At 38.1% G+C, this 21,632-nt stretch overlaps 1 protein-coding gene across 7 annotated transcripts in view; it reads left to right on the top strand.

Moving 5' to 3' along the window:
* PKHD1 (PKHD1 ciliary IPT domain containing fibrocystin/polyductin) overlaps window positions 1–21,632 on the top strand; it is a 456,842-nt gene that overhangs the window by 236,268 nt on the left and 198,942 nt on the right. For 6 of the 7 annotated variants that reach the window (XM_057555319.1, XM_057555318.1, XM_057555315.1 and 3 more), the window contains exons 51-52: window positions 2,247–2,312; window positions 13,753–13,881. In XM_057555319.1, coding sequence (XP_057411302.1) covers window positions 2,247–2,312; window positions 13,753–13,881 — 195 coding nt within the window. The remainder of the gene's footprint in view (window positions 1–2,246; window positions 2,313–13,752; window positions 13,882–21,632) is intronic. The other variant, XM_057555317.1, reaches the window with a different exon arrangement.

The raw sequence follows: 21,632 nt of genomic DNA, 5'->3' as shown, positions 1-21,632 counted from the left end.
ACAGCAAAGTGATTCAGTGATATATATATATATATATATATATATATATATATATATATATATATATTCTTTTTCATATTCTTTTCCATTATGGTTTATTACAAGACATTGAATATAGTTCCCTGTGCTGTGCAGTAGGTCCTTGTTGTTTATCTATTTTATATATAGTAGTGTGTATCTGCTAATCCCAAACTCCTAGTTTATCCCTCCTCCCCACCTTCGGTAACCATAAGTTTGTTTTCTATATCTGTGAGTACAAGGATGATTTTTATAACATCTTTAAATGATTTAAACTGACTTCCCTTTCCAAATGATTCTTGGAATTTTAAAAAAATTTACCTTTCTTAGAGTTTGATTCCATTACAATATTTTATTCCTTTCTCTTGTACAAGGGTATTCTATTGTTACAGACTTCTGCATGTTTTTAGATGTCATTTTGCCGTATTCCCTTTCTCTTTTCTTTCTGATGGAACCTATCTTTTTTACCTTTTTTGTCTTTTGGCTCCTTTAAAAGGGTTAATTCCTGCCTGCATTTGTTTAATTTGTCAAAATTGCCAGTTAAGTTCTGGCATCCAGAGTAGAGCAGTATAAATTTAGGATTTCTGATTGGTCCATGAAAATTAAGTATCTACATGTCCAACAATGTCTAGTGTCTTAAGGTACAGGAGAAAAGTCCCTCCCTCAAAGATTTAAAGACAGAGCGAAGGACTGAGGCAATCCTAAATTCACCACAGTTGATGCACAGTGGTATTTGCTCAATTGAAAGAGAGCTTGGGATAAGTATCACTGCATGGTTTTAGAAATGCTTTTAAACTTTAGAAAATGCATAGATCAGTGTGAGCAGAAGTGGATGAGTTAGACATGATAGAAAAAAAAGAGATGTTAAGCTGGTGGCTTTATTATTAATTACTTTTATTATTTAAGTTAGAAAAGTGGGTGAAATTTGCAATAGTATAAAGAAACAATATAAGTAAAGCTTTGGAAGAGATGATAAAGTAGAGCACATAAAGAACATGTTGGCCATTCTACCTGGTCAAAAAAGTGTGTACAGTGGAAGGAGAAAGCCACAGACTCATGCATTTTATAATGCGAAAGAATTTTAAATTGAAATATAGTTGATTTACAATATTATGTTAGTTTCGGGTATACAACATAGTGATTCTGTATTTCTGCAGGTGATACTCCATTACAGTTTATTACAGAAAAATTTTAAATGAGAATAATGAACAAGATAAGAATAGAATCAGAGAAGTCTCATCATGGGTGTTTTGGCAGATTATTTTCTTTGTAATGTTCTGAAGCTTATGCTTTGTAATTAGAAAGAATGATCCTAGGTCTGCTCCATTCTGTGATAGAGGAAAGGGTTTAGGGTTCCAGGGAGAGGCAAATGGAGAGCATGGGTGGGACCAAGGCCCCAAGGCAGCAACCTTCAGCATCATTGGGTCCTTCGGTGGTGGGAGGTGCTGGCCTCCATGGCATCAAATAAAGCAGAAAGGTAATTAACCACTAAGAGACAAGGTGTTACTGAAAAGTGGAGTTGGCGCACCTGATTACTAATTAATCAGGTGTGAGAGGACCTTGTAGATGCTTTCACTATTTAATTACAGCAGCCTCTCTTGGCAAAGGAGCATATGTTCCCAGCTTAATCTACTGGTTTATACTGACATCAAATTGTCATTATCAGAAAGAATCAGGCCTTTTGATTATTTCCACTAATTTATTGAACACTTAAAATTAATGAACCCCAGGCCTTTTAAATGTGCTCAGTTGGTTTGGAAGATGGGAGGAGAAAGCGGGGTGGGGAAAAGGCTTCATTAAAAGGACAATTTGTTTGGATAAAGGTAAAGCAAATACATTTCATGGGTGATCTGAACTCTACTGGTGAAAAATACATGAATTCTAAGAGCTGAGCCTTCAAACCGTTTGAGGGGAAATAGGATATGAGGGGTGTCCTGCTCACCAACACTGGCCTCCAAAGAACATACAGTGAAACAATTTTTTCCCTAATTATTTATGTGCCAATTCTTTTGGAAAGCTTACTGCAATTAAGTTTACAAATAAAAACAATCAAAATCAAATATTAGAAATCAATTGTTAGACTAACTAACAAGGACTTCATTTTTTTATTTTGAAAATTTAGTTAGGTTGGGGAGAATTTAGCACAAAGCCATCGTTCTCACATATGAATCTCTTTCGTATTAAGATAATCTTTGTATCACATCCAAGTTATGGTTTTTTGTGTTCAGTTTCAGGTGAAGGCCAAGTTCAAGTAATTCTCCAGGTGAGGGAAGGTGTGGCGCCAACTATTTCAGGTGAGTATTAACTCATCAAATAGAATTGCCTGGTACAGCAGAATGTCCTCCAGTCGTTTTATAAATTCCTCCCATCATACTGTTTGTAGGGCAAGTACCATACAGCCCTAATGCTTTTATGTCTGACAGCTCCTTATTGTGTCACCCCTACAGCTAAAATATACGTCTGCATGTCAAAGAAAGATGTAAGAATTGGTGCATTTCAAAACATAGGAAAGTAAGAATTACAACATGTAAATAAGCACATTTCATGAATTATGGACCATATGTGCACACAGGAGTCCAGATCTGCAGATGAGCCATTAGGCCCCCACCAAATGGAAAGAAAAATTCAGGGTATCTCAAAACTGTAATTGTTCCCAGTAATTTCGGGAAATCAGGGTAAACAAATCCTCCCCATAAGTCAGATGGTTCTGTGAAATCTTTCTAACTCATAAAAGCTAAACTCTCAAAGACTAAATGACTCATAAGCACCTTCTAATATATTTCATTGTTTGTTTTTGTTTACCCTGAGTCTGTTTAACTATACATTTGCAGCCAGGATAAATCTTTTCAAAGGCTGAGTTTTCCTTTGATTTCCAGTGGCATTTTTGTGTTATGTCAGAGAAGAGCTCGGGCTAATCAGAAAATGATCTAATTTCTCCATTTAAATTAATAAATAAATGAGGTTAAGGTATAGGACTAAAACTGTATGTAAACTAGAAGTACCGACGATGACCCCTTCATGCTTATTGGACCAAGAAGAAAGAGATTCTTTGTTTTTATATCTGTTTCTGAGCTGCCATAGCCTTTGCTCTTTCTGTCCCTGGTTCTTTATCACTTTTTTCCTTTAGGTGACTCAAAATACTTTGTTTGTTGAATGCCTCTCATGTGAGGTGTGGGAGGTGACAACAGTGGACAAGATAGAATGGTCTTTGACTTCATGGGGTCTTATGGTCACCAGGGAATGTCAGTCAAATGACTAAATAATCAAGGAATATGTTTCCTTTAAAATAACTGTTACCAAAGAAAAATATCTTACAATTCTCTCCTCTCTGGATGTCCTGTGTTCAAATTCCCCCGAGAAGAGATACGTTTGGTTGGGTCAGCCCCTGTTTTGTAGAGAACCTACCTGTTGGGGGAGCTCTTATGTCAGGCCCCCTCAGAGGATACTGGACCATCTGTGGGTGGCCATTCCTGGGTGTGGCAGCTTTCGTCAGCATGACATGCCTCTCAGCACTTAGTGCGAAGATTTCTGTGTTAAGGACTCTTTAGAAGGACACTGTGGGTGGCTGGCATCCGGGGCTTTTCAGCAGGGGTCAGTTTAACGGAGATGCTTCACTTGGCCTGTCAATTACAACATGCTGAATAAATAGAAAACTGATGCTTCATAGAGTTGTAGAATTTTAATAAGGGAAGGAACCCCACAAGCTGTCCTATCCAATTGCCTTATTTTACAAATGAGGGCATGAAAGCCTAATCATTAAATAGTTTACTTAGTCACATCAGTAATCAGTGGTTGAGGCTGGATGAGAACTCAGGTTTCCAACTCAGTCCAGTGTTCTTTCTGTTATACCATGTAAACCCTAATGTATTCAAATTACCTTTTTGGCATATATTAATTTATGAGTTAGATTAAAATTAATTATATATATATAGCCAATTTTCCTATCTTATACAGGTTGGGACAGAAAACTCCTAAGACCCAGGGAGTTACAGAACTGGTACATTACCATTTGTTATATTCAAATATTTATTATTAATATGGTTCTAAGACATTGCTTGATTTCTGTCGTGTGGGGTGTAAGTGCTAATGTCAAAATATAAATATGGCATGCATTTTGTTTAATGGAGAGCTCTATGAAAAGCAGTACAATTTTTGCAATATCAAAAATTCTTTGACAAAACAAGAATGGAATAAATAATGGAGTTCCATCTATATGTTGACCCATTCAGAGATTCAATGAATATGTAATGCAGAAAAAACATTTTGGGTTGAGGTGTTCTGCTATAGGGCCTTTTAGCTCACTCAGTTAGTTGAGGGTTTATTCTGTGTACAAGATTGTGCTGGTCATTATGGGGACCTGGTAGACAGGATACTCCAGAGGCAGCAGAAATTAGGGTATATATGGGCCAATGTTGGAAAGAAGCAGAGGAGGTGGTGCTGATGAAAGTTGTTGTATGGGTGCTTAGTGGGTTTGGGGTAAGGATGTATGCTAACTTGGGTCAAGATGGTACCCAGGTTTCTGAAGACCCCAATGCAGGTTCTTCATGCTCCTCCAACACTGTGGCTCCATTGATTTCCTCTTGGTGTCTGTGAAGCGTTATAAAAGATGGGAGAGAGGAGGAGGGTGAAGCAACCCACCCTGGGGGAACACACAAAATATTTCTGAACAGCCTTTACCTCAACCATGTTATCTTTTCAGTGGGGGCTAGTTGCAAATATTGTTGACAGTCATATAAAAATATTCAGGTGATCAGATACTCTGTTTGTAAATTTGCCATCCCTTTCCCCACAGATCAAATTTATTTCCTTTTCTCTGGTCTCTGGATCTGTCAGCCTTTCTCCTGTTTAAACTCATCCCATCCCTTCTAACATCTTCTGAACTTTGTTTAGCAAATGACTCTTTGTCACCTCTCAATTAAAAAAATCAGATCAAAACAAAATTCATAGACCCTAAATTACCTCCTGTAGTTTATATCACTCCTGCAAACTTCTCAAAATACTAGCCTCCTCTTGATGTGGAGCCATAGAATGCTAGGGTAGATGAAGGATTAAGGTGGAGAAGGCAATACTTGGCTCGCGTACCAAGTTGGAGACCATCTCAAATGGTGGCTGTTGTTGACTGACAAATTTGAGAGGAAAGCAGGGTGAGGGCTCATCACAAAGGTTGGTCCTGACCAAAATTAATGGACTTCAGTTTCAAGATAAGTCTAGCTTATTTAACGACTGGGAAGACAGATCAAAGGCTGAGGATCTCAAATCTTAAAGCTGTTCATTCCTTAATGAGCTTTCTGCAGGATCAGACCCAGCGTCTTCCCTTCCTTACTTCCAGTGCATTCCTCAGTCCACTGTAATCCAAGTGGTTGCCACCCCCATCACTCCACTGGGACCCTCTTCATCTTGATCACTATGCTCTAGTTGTCACATTCAATAGCCACTTCTTATTCCCTCTCTTATTGGAACTTCGCTATTAAGATCACTTCTACTCTCTGTACATTCTCTATTTCTTAGTCTTCCAAGACATTCCTCTCTTCTGGTTCTCCATGTATGCCTCTGATAGCTTTTACTCTTTAGGCTTCTTTTCCTCCCCTCTTCTTTCTATATTAAAAATAGTCATCTAGAAGCTTGATTTTAACTGTATAGACATCTCATAATTCTGCAGGAGACTAAACATGTCCTTGTCCATTAAGGATTCTTATTTTAAGGCAGGATGGTATAGAATGATCAAATTCATTCATCATAACGTTGCTTAGAATAGCTACCTTAAGATTTAGTTTGTTCAATTAAAAGCAGTTTCAACCTTCCCATAAATGAGAGTGAAGATGACAGAAGTGAAGAATGTTTGTTTCCAACATCTGTGATACAAAATTGAAGCAATGAAGGGTTTTTGGAGCTTGGAGTAGGGTTTTAAAGAAACTGGTCATTTCCTGTTTGAAATATCACTGGAAGTAAGAACATCTTTTTCTGGACCTTCTGGTGTTAGTGGCCACCTCAACAAATACCCCCACCCTATCCCCACCTGGGTATTTAAGATATAGTATTGAAAAGGAGACAAAACTGGGAGGAAACTTAGAAAGGCATTATTGGTGTTTATAAACTATTTATATTTTTTATTTTATTTTAAGTGAATTATAATTTATTTACCATGTTGTGTTAGTTTCTGGTGTACAGCAAAGTGATTCAGTTATACATATATATATATTCTTTTTATATTCATATATATATTCTTTTTCATATTCTTTCGCACTATGGTTTATTACAGGATATTGAATAAATATAAAATATTTCTAAAGCCTCTTTCTGAGTAGGGTTTGTTGCAAAACATTGCCTGGCTTCCATGGTGTGGGGTATATTTTGTGTTAATTAAATTGTCTAAGATTTCTTTTTCTTTTTTAAACATCTTTATTGGAGTATAATTGCTTTACAATGGTGTGTTACTTTCTGCTTTATAACAAAGTGAATCAGTTATACATATACATATGTCCCCATATCTCTTCCCTCTTTTGTCTCCCTCCCTCCCAACCTCCCTATCCCTAGGATTTCTACTTGACCACAATCTATGTACTTTTAAATTATCCCGGGGCCCTAATTAGGCCATGACCACTGGAGAGTTGGGTTCAGGTAGACAAAATAGTCAGGTGTTCCCCGTGGTTCTGACCTTAGGCATTTTGTCTTTCCACACTGTAGTCCCCTGGAGCTCTCACAACCATCCTCAGATTTTCAAATACAGCCTCTGGGGTGATAATGCCAAAATCTATCTCTCGGACTTAGAGCTCTTTCCCATCCTTCAGATTCACAGCCATCCCCTGCTTGCTGTGTATCTCCACCTGGAGGCTTCGAAGACACCCCAAACTGTAAATGGCCCAAACTGAATTCGTCAATGTCTGTCTTAATGGGCATCTCCACCTGACACCACACCTGCTGGAAACCCAGGGCTTACCCTTGGCTCCTCCGTCTTTGTTACCCTTCCCACTCTGACCTGTGGTTATTCCTCTAGCCCTATCACTTGCATCTTTCCAGCTCTGTGACTCAGCAACACCAAGCTGCTTATAGTTCTTCCACGTGATCTCTCATTTCTTGCCATCGCGCGTGCTCACCCCTCCGGAGTGCAGACTCTCACCACACACCCTCACCCCCTTCACCTGGGTAGGTCCCAAGCCTTTACAGTGCAGCTCAGATCTCAGGTGCTTCTCTCCAGGAAGCCTCCCCTGGCAAGGTCTCACTCCCTCCCTTGGTCAGGTACTCCCTTTAGCATTCTATCCCCCCAGTGTTTACTTACATACTTACACAATGCCAGTTCCTCCTTGGGGGCAAGCATGGCATTTTATTTCTTTTTGCATCACTGTTTTTTAGGACCGTTCTGATGGAGAGGGCACTCATTATTTATGCTTGTGAAATTAGCAAGTAATAGATGAGATTCCCTCCCTCATCATGTGAGTTCTTGAATCTCCTAGGAAATCTCCCTAGGTGGAAAAGAAAATATTTTTCATAGAACAAATATATTTGCCCTAAAAGAACCTAATGTCATTTATGGTTTAACTTGAACTTCTTAAGTGAATGCTGAATAAAAGAAGATCTGTACTGGAAGAAGAGAGTTTGGTCATCTGTGAATCTTTTCATCCTCCTCTTTTGAGACAATCTCTCTGCCCTTCTGACTCTGTACCAGGGATCATGTTCCAGAAAAGAATGTGTGGGTACATTTCACATTGGCGTGGTATGGTCCCCAATGGAAATTATTAGATTTCTGCTTCAGAGGCCAGTGGGATGGTTGAAAAGAAGATGCCACTTGATCATCAGTGGCAGAATCAATAAAAACCAGTTGTAACTTATGAACTATATATAAATTATTGCAGTGAGAGGTGTTCAGATGATTGCCCTGCCTTTAATATGCATTAAGAGCTGTGAGAAAATCATACCCTTTGACTTAGTGATTCCATTGCTAAGATTCTATTTTAAGAAGAAATCATGAGAGCCTCCCATCAAGCCTCTTAGATAGCCTCAACCACCAGAGGGCAGACAACAGAAGCAAGAAAAACTACAATCCTGCAGCCTGTGGACCAAAAACCACCATTACAGAAAGACAGAGAAGATGAAAAGGCAGAGGGCTATGTACCAGATGAAGGAACAAGAAAAAACCCCAGAAAAACAACTAAATGAAGTGGAGATAGGCAACCTTCCAGAAAAAGAATTCAGAATAATGATAGTGAAGATGATCCAGGACCTCGGAATAAGAATGGAGGCAAAGATTGAGAAGATGCAAGAAATGATTAACAAAGACCTAGAAGAATTAAAGAACAAACAAACAGAGATGACCAATACAATAACTGCAATGAAAACTACACTAGAAGGAATCAATAGCAGAATAACTGAGGCAGAAGAACGGATAAGTGACCTGGAAGACAGAATGGTGGAATTCACTGCTGCGGAACAGAATAAAGAAAAAAGAATGAAAAGAAATGAAGACAGCCTAAGAGACCTCTGGGACAACATTAAACGCAACAACATTCGCATTATAGGGGTCCCAGAAGGAGAAGAGAGAGAGAAAGGACCAGAGAAAATATTTGAAGAGATTATAGTCGAAAACTTCCCTAACATGGGAAAGGAAATAGCCACCCAAGTCCAGGAAGCGCAGAGAGTCCCATACAGAATAAACCCAAGGAGAAACACGCCGAGACACATAGTAATCAAAGTGGCAAAAATTAAAGACAAAGAAAAATTACTGAAAGCAGCAAGGGAAAAACGACAAATAACATACAAGGGAACCCCCATAAGGTTAACAGCTGATTTCTCAGCAGAAACTCTGCAAGCCAGAAGGGAGTGGCATGATATACTTAAAGTGATGAAAGGGAAGAACCTACAACCAAGATTACTCTACCCAGCAAGGATCTCATTTAGATTTGATGGAGAAATCAAAAGCTTTACAGACAAGCAAAAGCTAAGAGAATTCAGCACCACCAAACCAGCTCTACAACAAATGCTAAAGGAACTTCTCTAAGTGGGAAACACAAGAGAAGAAAAGGACCTACAAAAACAAACCCAAAACAATTAAGAAAATGGTCATAGGAACATACATATCGATAATTACCTTAAACGTGAATGGATTAAATGCCCCAACCAAAAGACATAGACTGGCTGAATGGATACAAAAACAAGACCCATATATATGCTGTCTACAAGAGACCCACTTCAGACCTAGGGACACATACAGACTGAAAGTGAGGGGATGGAAAAAGATATTCCATGCAAATGGAAATCAAAAGAAAGCTGGAGTAGCTATACTCATATCAGATAAAATAGACTTTAAAATAAAGAATGTTACAAGAGACAAGGAAGGACACTACATAATGATCCAGGGATCAATCCAAGAAGAAGATATAACAATTATAAATATATATGCACCCAACATAGGAGCACCTCAATACATAAGGCAACTGCTAACAGCTATAAAAGAGGAAATCGACAGTAACACAATAATAGTGGGGGACTTTAACACCTCACTTACACCAATGGACAGATCATCCAAAATGAAAATAAATAAGGAAACAGAAGCTTTAAATGACACAATAGACCAGATAGATTTAATTGATATATATAGGACATTCCATCCAAAAACGGCAGATTACACGTTCTTCTCAAGTGCGCACGGAACATTCTCCAGGATAGATCACATCTTGGGTCACAAATCAAGCCTCAGTAAATTTAAGAAAATTGAAATCATATCAAGCATCTTTTCTGACCACAACGCTATGAGATTAGAAATGAATTACAGGGAAAAAAACGTAAAAAAGACAAACACATGGAGGCTAAACAATACATTACTAAATAACCAAGAGATCACTGAAGAAATCAAACAGGAAATAAAAAAATACCTAGAGACAAATGACAATGAAAACACGACGACCCAAAACCTATGGGATGCAGCAAAAGCGGTTCTAAGAGGGAAGTTTATAGCTATACAAGCCTACCTAAAGAAACAAGAAAAATCTCAAGTAAACAATCTAACCTTACACCTAAAGAAACTAGAGAAAGAAGAACAAACAAAACCCAAAGTTAGCAGAAGGAAAGAAATCATAAAGATCAGAGCAGAAATAAATGAAATAGAAACAAAGAAAACAATAGCAAAGATCAATAAAACTAAAAGTTGGTTCTTTGAGAAGATAAACAAAATTGATAAGCCATTAGCCAGACTCATCAAGAAAAAGAGGGAGAGGACTCAAATCAATAAAATCAGAAATGAAAAAGGAGAAGTTACAACAGACACCGCAGAAATACAAAACATCCTAAGAGACTACTACAAGCAACTTTATGCCAATAAAATGGACAACCTGGAAGAAATGGATAAATTCTTAGAAAGGTATAACCTTCCAAGACTGAATCAGGAAGAAACAGAAAATATGAACAGACCAATCACAAGTAATGAAATTGAAACTGTGATTAAAAATCTTCCAACAAACAAAAGTCCAGGACCAGATGGCTTCACAGGTGAATTCTATCAAACATTTAGAGAAGAGCTAACACCCATTCTTCTCAAACTCTTCCAAAAAATTGCAGAGGAAGGAACACTCCCAAACTCATTCTATGAGGCCACCATCACCCTGATCCCAAAACCAGACAAAGACACTACAAAAAAAGAAAATTACAGACCAATATCACTGATGAATATAGATGCAAAAATCCTCAACAAAATACTAGCAAACAGAATCCAACAACACATTAAAAGGATCATACACCACGATCAAGTGGGATTTATCCCAGGGATGCAAGGATTCTTCAATATACGCAAATCAATCAATGTGATACACCATATTAACAAATTGAAGAATAAAAACCATATGATCATCTCAATAGATGCAAAAAAAAGCTTTTGACAAAATTCAACACCCATTTATGATAAAAACTCTCCAGAAAGTGGGCATAGAGGGAACCTACCTCAACATAATAAAGGCCATATATGACAAACCCACAGCAAACATCATTCTCAATGGTGAAAAACTGAAAGCATTTCCTCTAAGATCAGGAACGAGACAAGGATGTCCACTCTCACCACTATTATTCAACATAGTTCTGGAAGTCCTAGCCACGGCAATCAGAGAAGAAAAAGAAATAAAAGGAATACAAATTGGAAAAGAAGAAGTAAAACTGTCACTGTTTGCGGATGACATGATACTATACATAGAGAATCCTAAAACTGCCACCAGAAAACTGCTAGAGCTAATTAATGAATATGGTAAAGTTGCAGGTTACAAAATTAATGCACAGAAATCTCTTGCATTCCTATACACTAATGATGAAAAATCTGAAAGAGAAATTATGGAAACACTCCCATTTACCATTGCAACAAAAAGAATAAAATACCTAGGAATAAACCTACCTAGGGAGACAAAAGACCTGTATGCAGAAAACTATAAGACACTGATGAAAGAAATTAAAGATGATACCAACAGATGGAGAGATATACCATGTTCTTGGATTGGAAGAATCAACATTGTGAAAATGAGTATACTACCCAAAGCAATCTACAGATTCAATGCAATCCCTATCAAATTACCAATGGCATTTTTTACGGAACTAGAACAAATCATCTTAAAATTTGTATGGAGACACAAAAGACCCCGAATAGCCAAAGCAGTCTTGAGGCAAAAAAATGGAGCTGGAGGAATCAGACTCCCTGACTTCAGACTATACTACAAAGCTACAGTAATCAAGACAATATGGTACTGGCACAAAAACAGAAACATAGATCAATGGAACAAGATAGAAAGCCCAGAGATTAACCCACGCACCTATGGTCAACTAATCTATGACAAAGGAGGCAAAGATATACAATGGAGAAAAGACAGTCTCTTCAATAAGTGGTGCTGGGAAAACTGGACAGCTACATGTAAAAGAATGAAATTAGAATACTCCCTAACACCCTACACAAAAATAAACTCAAAATGGATTAGAGACCTAAATGTAAGACTGGACACTATAAAACTCTTAGAGGAAAACATAGGAAGAACACTCTTTGACATAAATCACAGCAAGATCTTTTTTGATCCACCTCCTAGAGTAATGGAAATAAAAACAAAAATAAACAAGTTGGACCTAATGAAACTTCAAAGCTTTTGCACAGCAAAGGAAACCATAAACAAGACCAAAAGACAACCCTCAGAATGGGAGAAAATATTTGCAAATGAATCAACGGACAAAGGATTAATCTCCAAAATATATAAACAGCTCATTCAGCTCAATATCAAAGAAACAAACACCCCAATCCAAAAATGGGCAGAAGACCTAAATAGACATTTCTCCAAAGAAGACATACAGACGGCCACGAAGCACATGAAAAGATGCTCAACATCACTAATTATTAGAGAAATGCAAATCAAAACTACAATGAGGTATCACCTCACTCCTGTTAGAATGGGCATCATCAGAAAATCTACAAACAACAAATGCTGGAGAGGGTGTGGAGAAAAGGGAACCCTCTTGCACTGCTGGTGGGAATGTAAATTAATACAGCTACTATGGAGAACAATATGGAGGTTCCTTAAAAAACTAAAAATAGAATTACCATATGACCCAGCAATCCCACTACTGGGCATATACCCAGAGAAATCCGTAATTCAAAAAGACACATGCACCTGAATGTTCATTGCAGCACTATTTACAATAGCCAGGTCATGGAAGTAACCTAAATGCCCATCAACAGACGAATGGATAAAGAAGCTGTGGTACATATATACAATGGAATATTACTCAGCCATAAAAAGATACGAAATTGAGTCATTTGTTGAGACGTGGATGGATCTAGAGACTGTCATACAGAGTGAAGTAAGTCAGAAAGAGAAAAACAAATATCGTATATTAATGCATGTATGTGGAACCTAGAAAAATGGTACAGATGAGCCAGTTTGCAGGGCAGAAGTTGAGACGCAGATGTAGAGAATGGACATATGGACACCAAGGGGGGAAAACTGCGATGAGGTGGGGATGGTGGTGTGCTGAATTGGGCGATTGGGATTGACATGTATACACTGATGTGTATAAAACTGATGCAAAAAAAAAAAAAAAAAAAAAGAAGAAATCATGATTATTGGCAGATTTGCACAAAGATATGTAACACTGCATTCTCTATAATTTGAAAAGAGAGTGGACAAAGCCTAAATGCCAAACATTAGGGATTAAATAAATTGTGGGCTTTTCATGTGATAGAATATTATGTAACCATTAAAATCATGTTTACAAGGAGTTTTAATGACATTACAAAATGCATGTGAAAAACTGCCAAGTAAAATAAGAACTGAGTGTAAAATTGCATGTTATAGGATCTAAATTATGTAAAAATGCTGAGAAATTCTGGAAGGAAATACAAATAAAAGGTTAATGGCAGTTATCTGTAGGTGGTGAGATAGTAGACAATTATTCTTTTTCTTTTTCTTTCTATATTTGCATTTTCCAAATGTTTTGTGATAAACATATGTTGTAGTATTTATAGTAAAGGCAAAACACAAAAGTTTAATAACAAAAGTAGAATATATTTTCCCTACAAGTGGAGGTAATCTTCTAAGGATTGAATAATTACCTGCTTTATGCCTGATAAATGTTTTTATGGAACATTATAAAATATCTAAAGGCAGCTTCTTTGGGAAGTGAAAATGTCACTAGGATCCTAATATAAGGATAGAATTTGTAAGTTATCATAGTGAATCAGATTTTCATAGTTACCCTTGCTATCTTCCTTTTGTTTTCTAGCTTCTTCCTCTGCACCTGAGTCAGTTTTAAAATGGTCCCTCCCCGAAGCATGGGAAGGCATGGAGAAGGGCTGGGGAGGACACAGCGGTACCATTCCAGGCCCTGGGGATGACGTCCTGATTTTACCCAGTGAGTGAAACAATCTACGGGGTAAATAATCACAGACAGACTGAACTGGGCCAGTCTAATTGGGGATTATCTGTCATTTAAATATATTGAACAACACAGTAAAGAATGTGGAAATAAATAGGCAATTATGTCTACCACTTTCTCTTTTGGGTTATTACAGGAGAGGAATTTCATAATTCAGTAAAAACCAGAAAAAATAGTCAGCATACCTTCATTAAAGGTGGGATAAATAGTCTCCATGCCAAAAGGAGTTAGGCTAATCCACTAACTGGATAATTTTTCTAATGTGTCAGAGAACAGATTTACAGAAAATTTTAGTATCCTTATGTTTGAAAGACACAGGGTATATGGAAAGAAGCAATTTTCAAGTGCCTCCTATCTTTTGCCTTTGTGAATCTTTTAAATATAGGACTGAGAACAATGACAAGGTCTTCTGTTGCCATGATTTTTCAAAGATGATGGAAAAGGAACAGATAAATCAAATAGAAAAATAAAATTCTATCAATCTATCAGCTACCTAATCTATCACCTATCTATCCATCCATCCATCTACCTAGAACTCTCTTTTTGTTTACATAAGAAGGGAAAGATGATTCCTCAGAGGTACAGAAATACACACCATACTTATAAAATTCTTCTTTCTTAGGAGAGAATTCTTGAAACTACTAGAAAATTTCCCTAGCCCGAGAAGAAAATGTTTTTCATACAACAGATATATTTCTTAAGACCTATTTCCATTTATGGTTTAATCTGAACTTCTTAAAGTAATACTGAATAAAAGAAGATCAGTACTGGAAAAAGAATATTTGGTCATCTGTGAAATAATAATAATGCTAATATCAAACATTTGTTGACAACTAACAATATTTGGGAATCGTTCTCCATATATTAACTAGTTTAATCCTCACAGTAACTCTGCAATACAGGTAATATTATCATTCCCATTTTTACTGACAGAGAAACAGAGGTCCAAGGCAGTTAAGTTGCTTGCCCAGGGTCACACAGTTTGCAATTCAGCACAACCAGGATTTTGAACCGGACGATCTGACTCCAAGTCCTTATTCTTAACTAATCAAGTACATTTCCTTTCTAAAAGGACTAAGGGTAAAAGAAAAGAGTGGTGTTGTTGTTTGCTTTATTTACGATAGGAAATGAAGGCAGAAAGGTTAAAACATACTGACCACCTTCTGGGCATTGGTGGGGTGCACATGTAACTGCACAGAGAGGTGAGGACAGAGGGAGCGGGCTGACTGATACAAACTTAAACTGTTATTATCATCCCAGCCCCCCATCATCCACCTCTCTCCATGGAGGATGGAACTCTTTGAATAAACAAGCTCATGAGTCATTCCTATACGGAAAGGAAAAATCTGTTCTGCCTCAGCCTTCTTTTTGATGAATGTAGCCAGTGGATTGGCCCTGGGCTATGGTTTTTCCCACTAAGCAAGCTGTTTCCCCCACTGCATGCAGGAAGCAAGAGAAGCCTGTGAAGGTTGCCAAGCTTTTAGTATCCTTGGGACCTTTATGCTGAGTGAGGAGCAATCTTAGCGATCTTGCTTGGCACTGCATTGACTGTATCCACTGTGTGTCCTGGTTGCTGGGGCCCCTGGCATTCTCCATCATCCTTCATTCCTTTGTTCGTGGTCAGCTTGTAAGATGGACCCGAGTTCTCCGTGAAGCTGCTCTTAAAGAGCACAGATCAGTACTCTGGAAAAGGGCGGTGGGGGGGGGGGCGGGCACAGATAATGGATGTCTGAAGTATCTCCCAGCTGGTCCTTCAGTATTATTGTAAAGATCAGAGAAGTTAAGATTTTTAAAATCTGCAATTATTGTTCATTATTTAGTTTTCAGTTGGAAAAATAAGGGAATGAAAACAGATTTGTAATATATAATAAATGAAGTCCTTATTTCTTGCTGCCTCTCTCCTCGAAGAAGCCCTAATTCCAGAAAATTATCTTATAGTGGCGAGTGTTTTAATCTGTTCTGTTTAGTTTGGGGTCTTTTGTAGGCGCTGTACTAGCTTACTCTTCTGTTTTGATTTTTTTGGCAAACCCTGATATTTTGACCTCTGACGGACCTTGGGATTGAATTCACCTCTTCTTTCTACTTGTGGTTTTACCTTCTTGACCTTTCTGGCTGTTCTGGTTTCTTTCACTCCCTACCTCCTCTGAAACAAGTCAGTTTGTTCACCCAAGTCTGGCACAAAAGAGACACCGAGTATTGCTTGAATGATGCGCATGTTCTCCATGCTGCCATCCAAAATTTCATACTAGAACTGAATCTTTGGATTTCACAGGATCGACCCAGTACAACTATAAGATTTTACAGGTCTGTGGAAAGTAATGCCTTCTCCTTTGAACAGAGTCCTAAGAATTAAGATGTTCCTGATGATGACGATGATGTTAACAGCAACTGTAATTTTAGTGCTGGGTGTCTGCCATGCACTGCGCTAAGTGTTCTACATGGGTCTTCTCGATCATTCCTCACAACTACTTTGATTTGGATCCTGCTGTTATCTTCCTTTTTATAGCTGAGGAATTTGGGACATAGAGAGGTTAAGTAACTTGCCCAAGTTTCTCCCAGCTAATAAGTAAAAAGGCTGGCCCAGGAAAGCAGACAGTTTGATTCCAGAGCCCTAACTCTTTACCATATATATATTTTTAAAAACTCACCATTCCTACTTGCTCTGATTCACTCAAATCAGACTCCATATTATACTGAATTTATACTTCTCTACTTCTGTTCCCATTGTTCCCTTCACTTGGAATTAAAAAAAAAATTTATTGAATACCTAGCATATGTCAGATACTCTACGTGAGGAATTCAATCTTGCTACATTCTCATTAGGTACATACATGTGGAGAAACTGGAGAAACTTCCCAAAGAGGTATCTGATGCCATGAGCCGTTGGTAGAAGTATCTGCTTTGCATCCGGTAGCAAATATAGTTTTAATTCAAGTTAACATTCCTTTCCAATTCAGTTTAACCAACAATAACTGAACACTCACCACACCAGGTGCTCTGATCTGGGGCTCCAGAGGCAAGTCAGATACAGCCGTGATCTCAAACAGCAAGTAACTTAGCTGGGTTGATAAAACACATACTAATACTTAATAATACAACAAATAGCTATAATAAACACCAGAAGTGTTTAGAATCAAAGTGTCTCAGGCAAGATGAAGAGAGATGACTTCACGGAGGAAGGGGCATTTGAAGAGGACCTTGATAGATGGGATAAGAAACTGAAGGTCAGTTACGAGACACAAGGGTGTACTGGGGAGGGAGCGATGTTTTAGGAGATACAGGATGGGCTGTTGAGTAGGGCAAAGCTGTGTTCACATTCGGATTCTGACATTTACCAACTGTGTGGCGTTAGACACGTTTTAAATGTTTCCAACCTTCATCTATAACATGAGGGTTAAAATTAATATATCATCATGTTGAGGGGATTAAGTGAGATAACATCAGCACACATGACCGCCGCGTGGAGTGTTGGCAATAATGGAATTATAGATGAACGCTGTGATTTTTAATGTGTCAGGTGCTCTTTTCCTTCGTTTTTCCATCTGCCTGCCCCTCTTGGCCTCTGGTATTAGCAACACTTTGTATTTGCTTTGCAATGGCTTATTATTTAATTTTCACACCAACCTTGGGAGCTAAATAGGTAATAACTATTATTACAGTAAAAACCCATTTTTACATAATACGATTTTAATGGAACTGCTGATGTTACAAAATGAAAGTGACTGGTAAAGAAGATTTAAGTGATACTTTTGAACCTCTAATATAATTTTATGATGTTTTGTGTATTTTAATTCATTAATAAAGGAAATGCATAGAACATTCCCATCATTATTCAAATAGAATAGCATAATTTTTCAATAAAATTCTTAGGGTAAATTGCCTATTTCCATTTTCTGGGAAATCAATTTTATGGAATGACCTCGGACCCATCCTATTCCATAAAAATAGGACTTCACTGTACTAATAAAAGATATCACTATTTTAAGTATGGTACCATTTTCCTTTGAGGCATTCTGTCTTTATAGACATTGGATTTTGAAAGCTGTAAATTCTTCTTGGTGGTATTATATGGAGTGAGCTGAAGTCATCATGGAGAATTTGCTTTTGTAGTTTAGTTTATGATAACTTTGCTTCACACAAACAAGTATATCTGATTGTCTTTGCCTCCTAAATACTGGGAGAATTGGTCTAAATGCATTCAAGACATCTTGCAGAGTGGGAACAAGTTCTATCTAATAAATCACGCAAATCGCAAACCCTCACAAATGATCCTGCTAACTTGTACTCCAGGTTTTGTCCTGAACTGACCTGCGAGGATTTGATGCTTCCAGTTCTTTCTCTGAAGGAGTTTCAGCCATGACAGGATGACACCTTTTTCACACAGAGCAGCTTTAATGAAAGGAAAATGTGTTATAATTCCAAGTGGCAGGATTCTGTTTTGAAGGGTACAGATACGATATCATATAGCCTCCAGCATGGTTTTATTTTTGCGTGTATGTGTGGTAGAATTCACTGTGTTCCATTTTCCCATATTACTTTGAACTGTCCTTATTTGAAGAGATGAATGGAGAAGTACTGGTTTTCTTTCATAATAGTTCTTCTGTTTGTTCTGATTTTCAGTACTCGGGTATTTTAAATGGCAGTGAGGCTCATCAAAGTCCTGGGATGTTCAAAGTCAACAATGTTTAACGTATTTCCTTGTTAAATCGCAAGACGTTGAGGTTGGAGATATGAGTTAAGATGACCATAAATCAGGAAATAATTTTTCTGGGGGAGGAATTTCTACAAAATGTTGTGAGTAGAGCATTACTAGCTTAATATACTTTTTTCTTACCTGAGATTATAACTGATATAGGATAAGATACAGGTAACACAGAGATTTGGGTCTGCCACGTCAATTAGAAACCAAATACCATAAATATCAGTGTTGTCTCTTGAATAGTTTCAAAATTCTCATCTTGTCCCATTTGGATGGGACAGAAAGTCACACAAGCCATCACCCCCATTTATTCTGGATTACTAGCAAGTGGGAAGGGGAAGTTCATTTAAACTTGAGTTACTGGAGTCCTTTGTAGGATGCATGGCATTAGTATGGTGCCTGCGGGAGTGTGTGTATTCTGGAAATCTATCACTATTTAACAAACCACCTAGAAACTTCATAGCTTAAAACGTACATTTTATTTTCTTCACAGTTTTGTGAGGAAGGGCTAGGCTGGGGTATTCTTGCTGGGGTCTTTCCTGCATTGCCGTCGATGGTGGCTGGGCTCATCTAAAGGCCCAGCGTGGTTGGGTGGTCCAAGAGAGTTCACTCATGCAGCTGGTGGTTGACACTGGTTATTGGCTGGGAGTTCAGTCAGGCCAGTCAGCTAAGAGGCCTAGGTTCCTCTCCACATGGGTTTCTCTGTGGGGCTTCTTGGACTTTCTAACAGTGTGGCAGCTGGATTCCAAGAAGGAACATCCTGGAAAAGAGGAATTCCCCAAGAGTGAGCAGTCCAAGAGACCTGGGTGAAAGCTGCATGCCTTCCGAGCCAGCCTTAGCAGACTCAGAATATCATGACCGTCACATTCTCTTGGTCAAGCAGGGCACTAAAGCCAACCCAGATACAAAGGAGGAGAATTAGGCTCTACTTTCATTGGGAAGAAGAGCAAAGAACTTGCAGCTGTCTTTAATCTACCACTGTGTACGCGTTTATGTGTGTAGTGTGTGTGCATGTATGTAATTAAGAGCAGATGTACCTGACTTAATTCAAAAGGTTTGAGAGTTTTAGGGTCTGGTCAATTTGTGCTGTCTTCCCTCTCTGGGCAGACATTATTTAGATTCTGTTGGCTTACGTGAGTCAGAAATTGAAGCACACCAGGAGACAGACTGATCAAAGGATTTTAGTTTCTTTATTCTCTACTACCTACCATGCCAGGTGTTATGGTATTGCCTCTTCACTGCCTGAAAGTGGGAATCTTCAACCCTTGAACATAATTGGGGCCCTGATCTGGGATTTCTCACCCTGAGATGGGCAACGGATGACAGTGTTTGGGCTGCAGCCTGTGTCCAAATCTCCATGTGGGTGACCAGAAGCCTCTTCTTGGGAGAGAGAGGAGTGCTTTGGGGTGAGGGGCGAAGTGGAGCACGAATACGTTGAGCATTTTGTTTCCTTCAGGGCAGAAATGAAAAGTCTGCAAGGATAACAGCCAACAATTCTTTTACCTTATTTAGAGCATGAATGGGAAAGCTATTCTTTAAGATTATATAAGGGAAGAATAAACAAATATGATTTCAAGAGGTACTCAACACAGAAATTTTTTTTTTTAAATGTGTACTCACAATTTTTTTTAAATTAATTTATTTATTTTTGGCTGTGTTGGGTCTTCGTTTCTGTACGAGGGCTTTCTCTAGTTGTGGCAAGCGGGGGCCACTCTTCATCGCGGTGTGCGGGCCTCTCACTATTGCGGCCTCTCTTGTTGCAGAGCACAGGCTCCAGACGCGCAGGCTCAGTAGTTGTGGCTCACGGGCCCAGTTGCTCCGCGGCATGTGGGACCTTCCCAGACCAGGGCTCGAGCCCGTGTCCCCTGCATTGGCAGGCAGATTCTCAACCACTGCACCACCAGGGAAGCCCAACACAGAAATTTTAATCAGCATTATTAGCAAATAAAAATAAACAAATAAAAAGAAAATCTGAAAACAGAGATCAAAGGACCTTTAGATACTGTATAAATCTCCTTCTTTTAGGCAGTTTCTTAGAGGTGAGCACAGACCTCCGGGAACCTTGCTTCATGGTGAAGGGTGTTGAGGCCATGTCCTTCCCACGGGAAGAAAACATCAGGATCCCAAGCTCCGTGGAGCAAGTATTTCCACAGGCCTCCCCAAACAGTTCTGAAATGTTTAACTTAAACTGACTTTTTATATATCCAATATTGAAGAATGTACCATAGAAGCTTACTATTTAAGGCAATCTAAGTCCAAAATACTTTGCAATATGGACTCCTTTGATGAAATGAATGATTGTCGAACAATTTATTTGTTTTATTTGTGGTGTTTTTCCATGAATTTAATTGTATTAAGTAAACATTAATATATATGTAAAATATGGATACATAGAATTGTTGAGCTGGTAGGGAACTTAGTGACACTCAACTCAAATGAGCTAAGATAATGCAAGTGTTTTTTAAATTGTAGAATCCTATGAAACACATTATTATCATTGCCCAAACATATATGACATTTGGTATCAAGGATAAGAGTGGGATTTCAGTCTCCTTGTTTTCAACCCAAGTGTTGCAAATTGCCTTCTAAAATTTATAAGAAGAAGTAGTGTTGCTTTATTTGTTATATTTTAGATGATTTGTGTCCTTAAAATAGGTTTACATTTGAGAGACACACTTGGAAGCTAGGGAGTTCCTTTTAGTTGCAATGATTGTGATTCAAACGGGTCTTTACAAATGAATAGCAGTAATGCCATAACTACCAAGCAAGACCTGTGATAGGGTGTCCTTGCCAGGGGTAGACAACCAGGAGTTGAATTTTTTTTTCAAGTATTTTTACAACTGTGTATGTTTTCCCCATAAAAAGTAAATTTCAATTAAAATCACAGCAGAGATTTTTATTTCCTGCAAGTGACAAAAGGAACACGATAAAAAAATATTTTAAAAAGTTGATATCCTTTCTCTAATCTCAGTTTGTCAATCTCTGCTTGACTCAGTCATGGCGCTTGTTTCTGGGCTAATTAGAACTT

Source organism: Balaenoptera acutorostrata, chromosome 10 (genome assembly GCF_949987535.1).
Source record: "Balaenoptera acutorostrata chromosome 10, mBalAcu1.1, whole genome shotgun sequence".
NCBI lineage: Eukaryota > Metazoa > Chordata > Mammalia > Artiodactyla > Balaenopteridae > Balaenoptera > Balaenoptera acutorostrata.
Note: the sequence above shows the minus strand (reverse complement) of the source record. Positions and strands in the feature narration are given on the sequence as shown.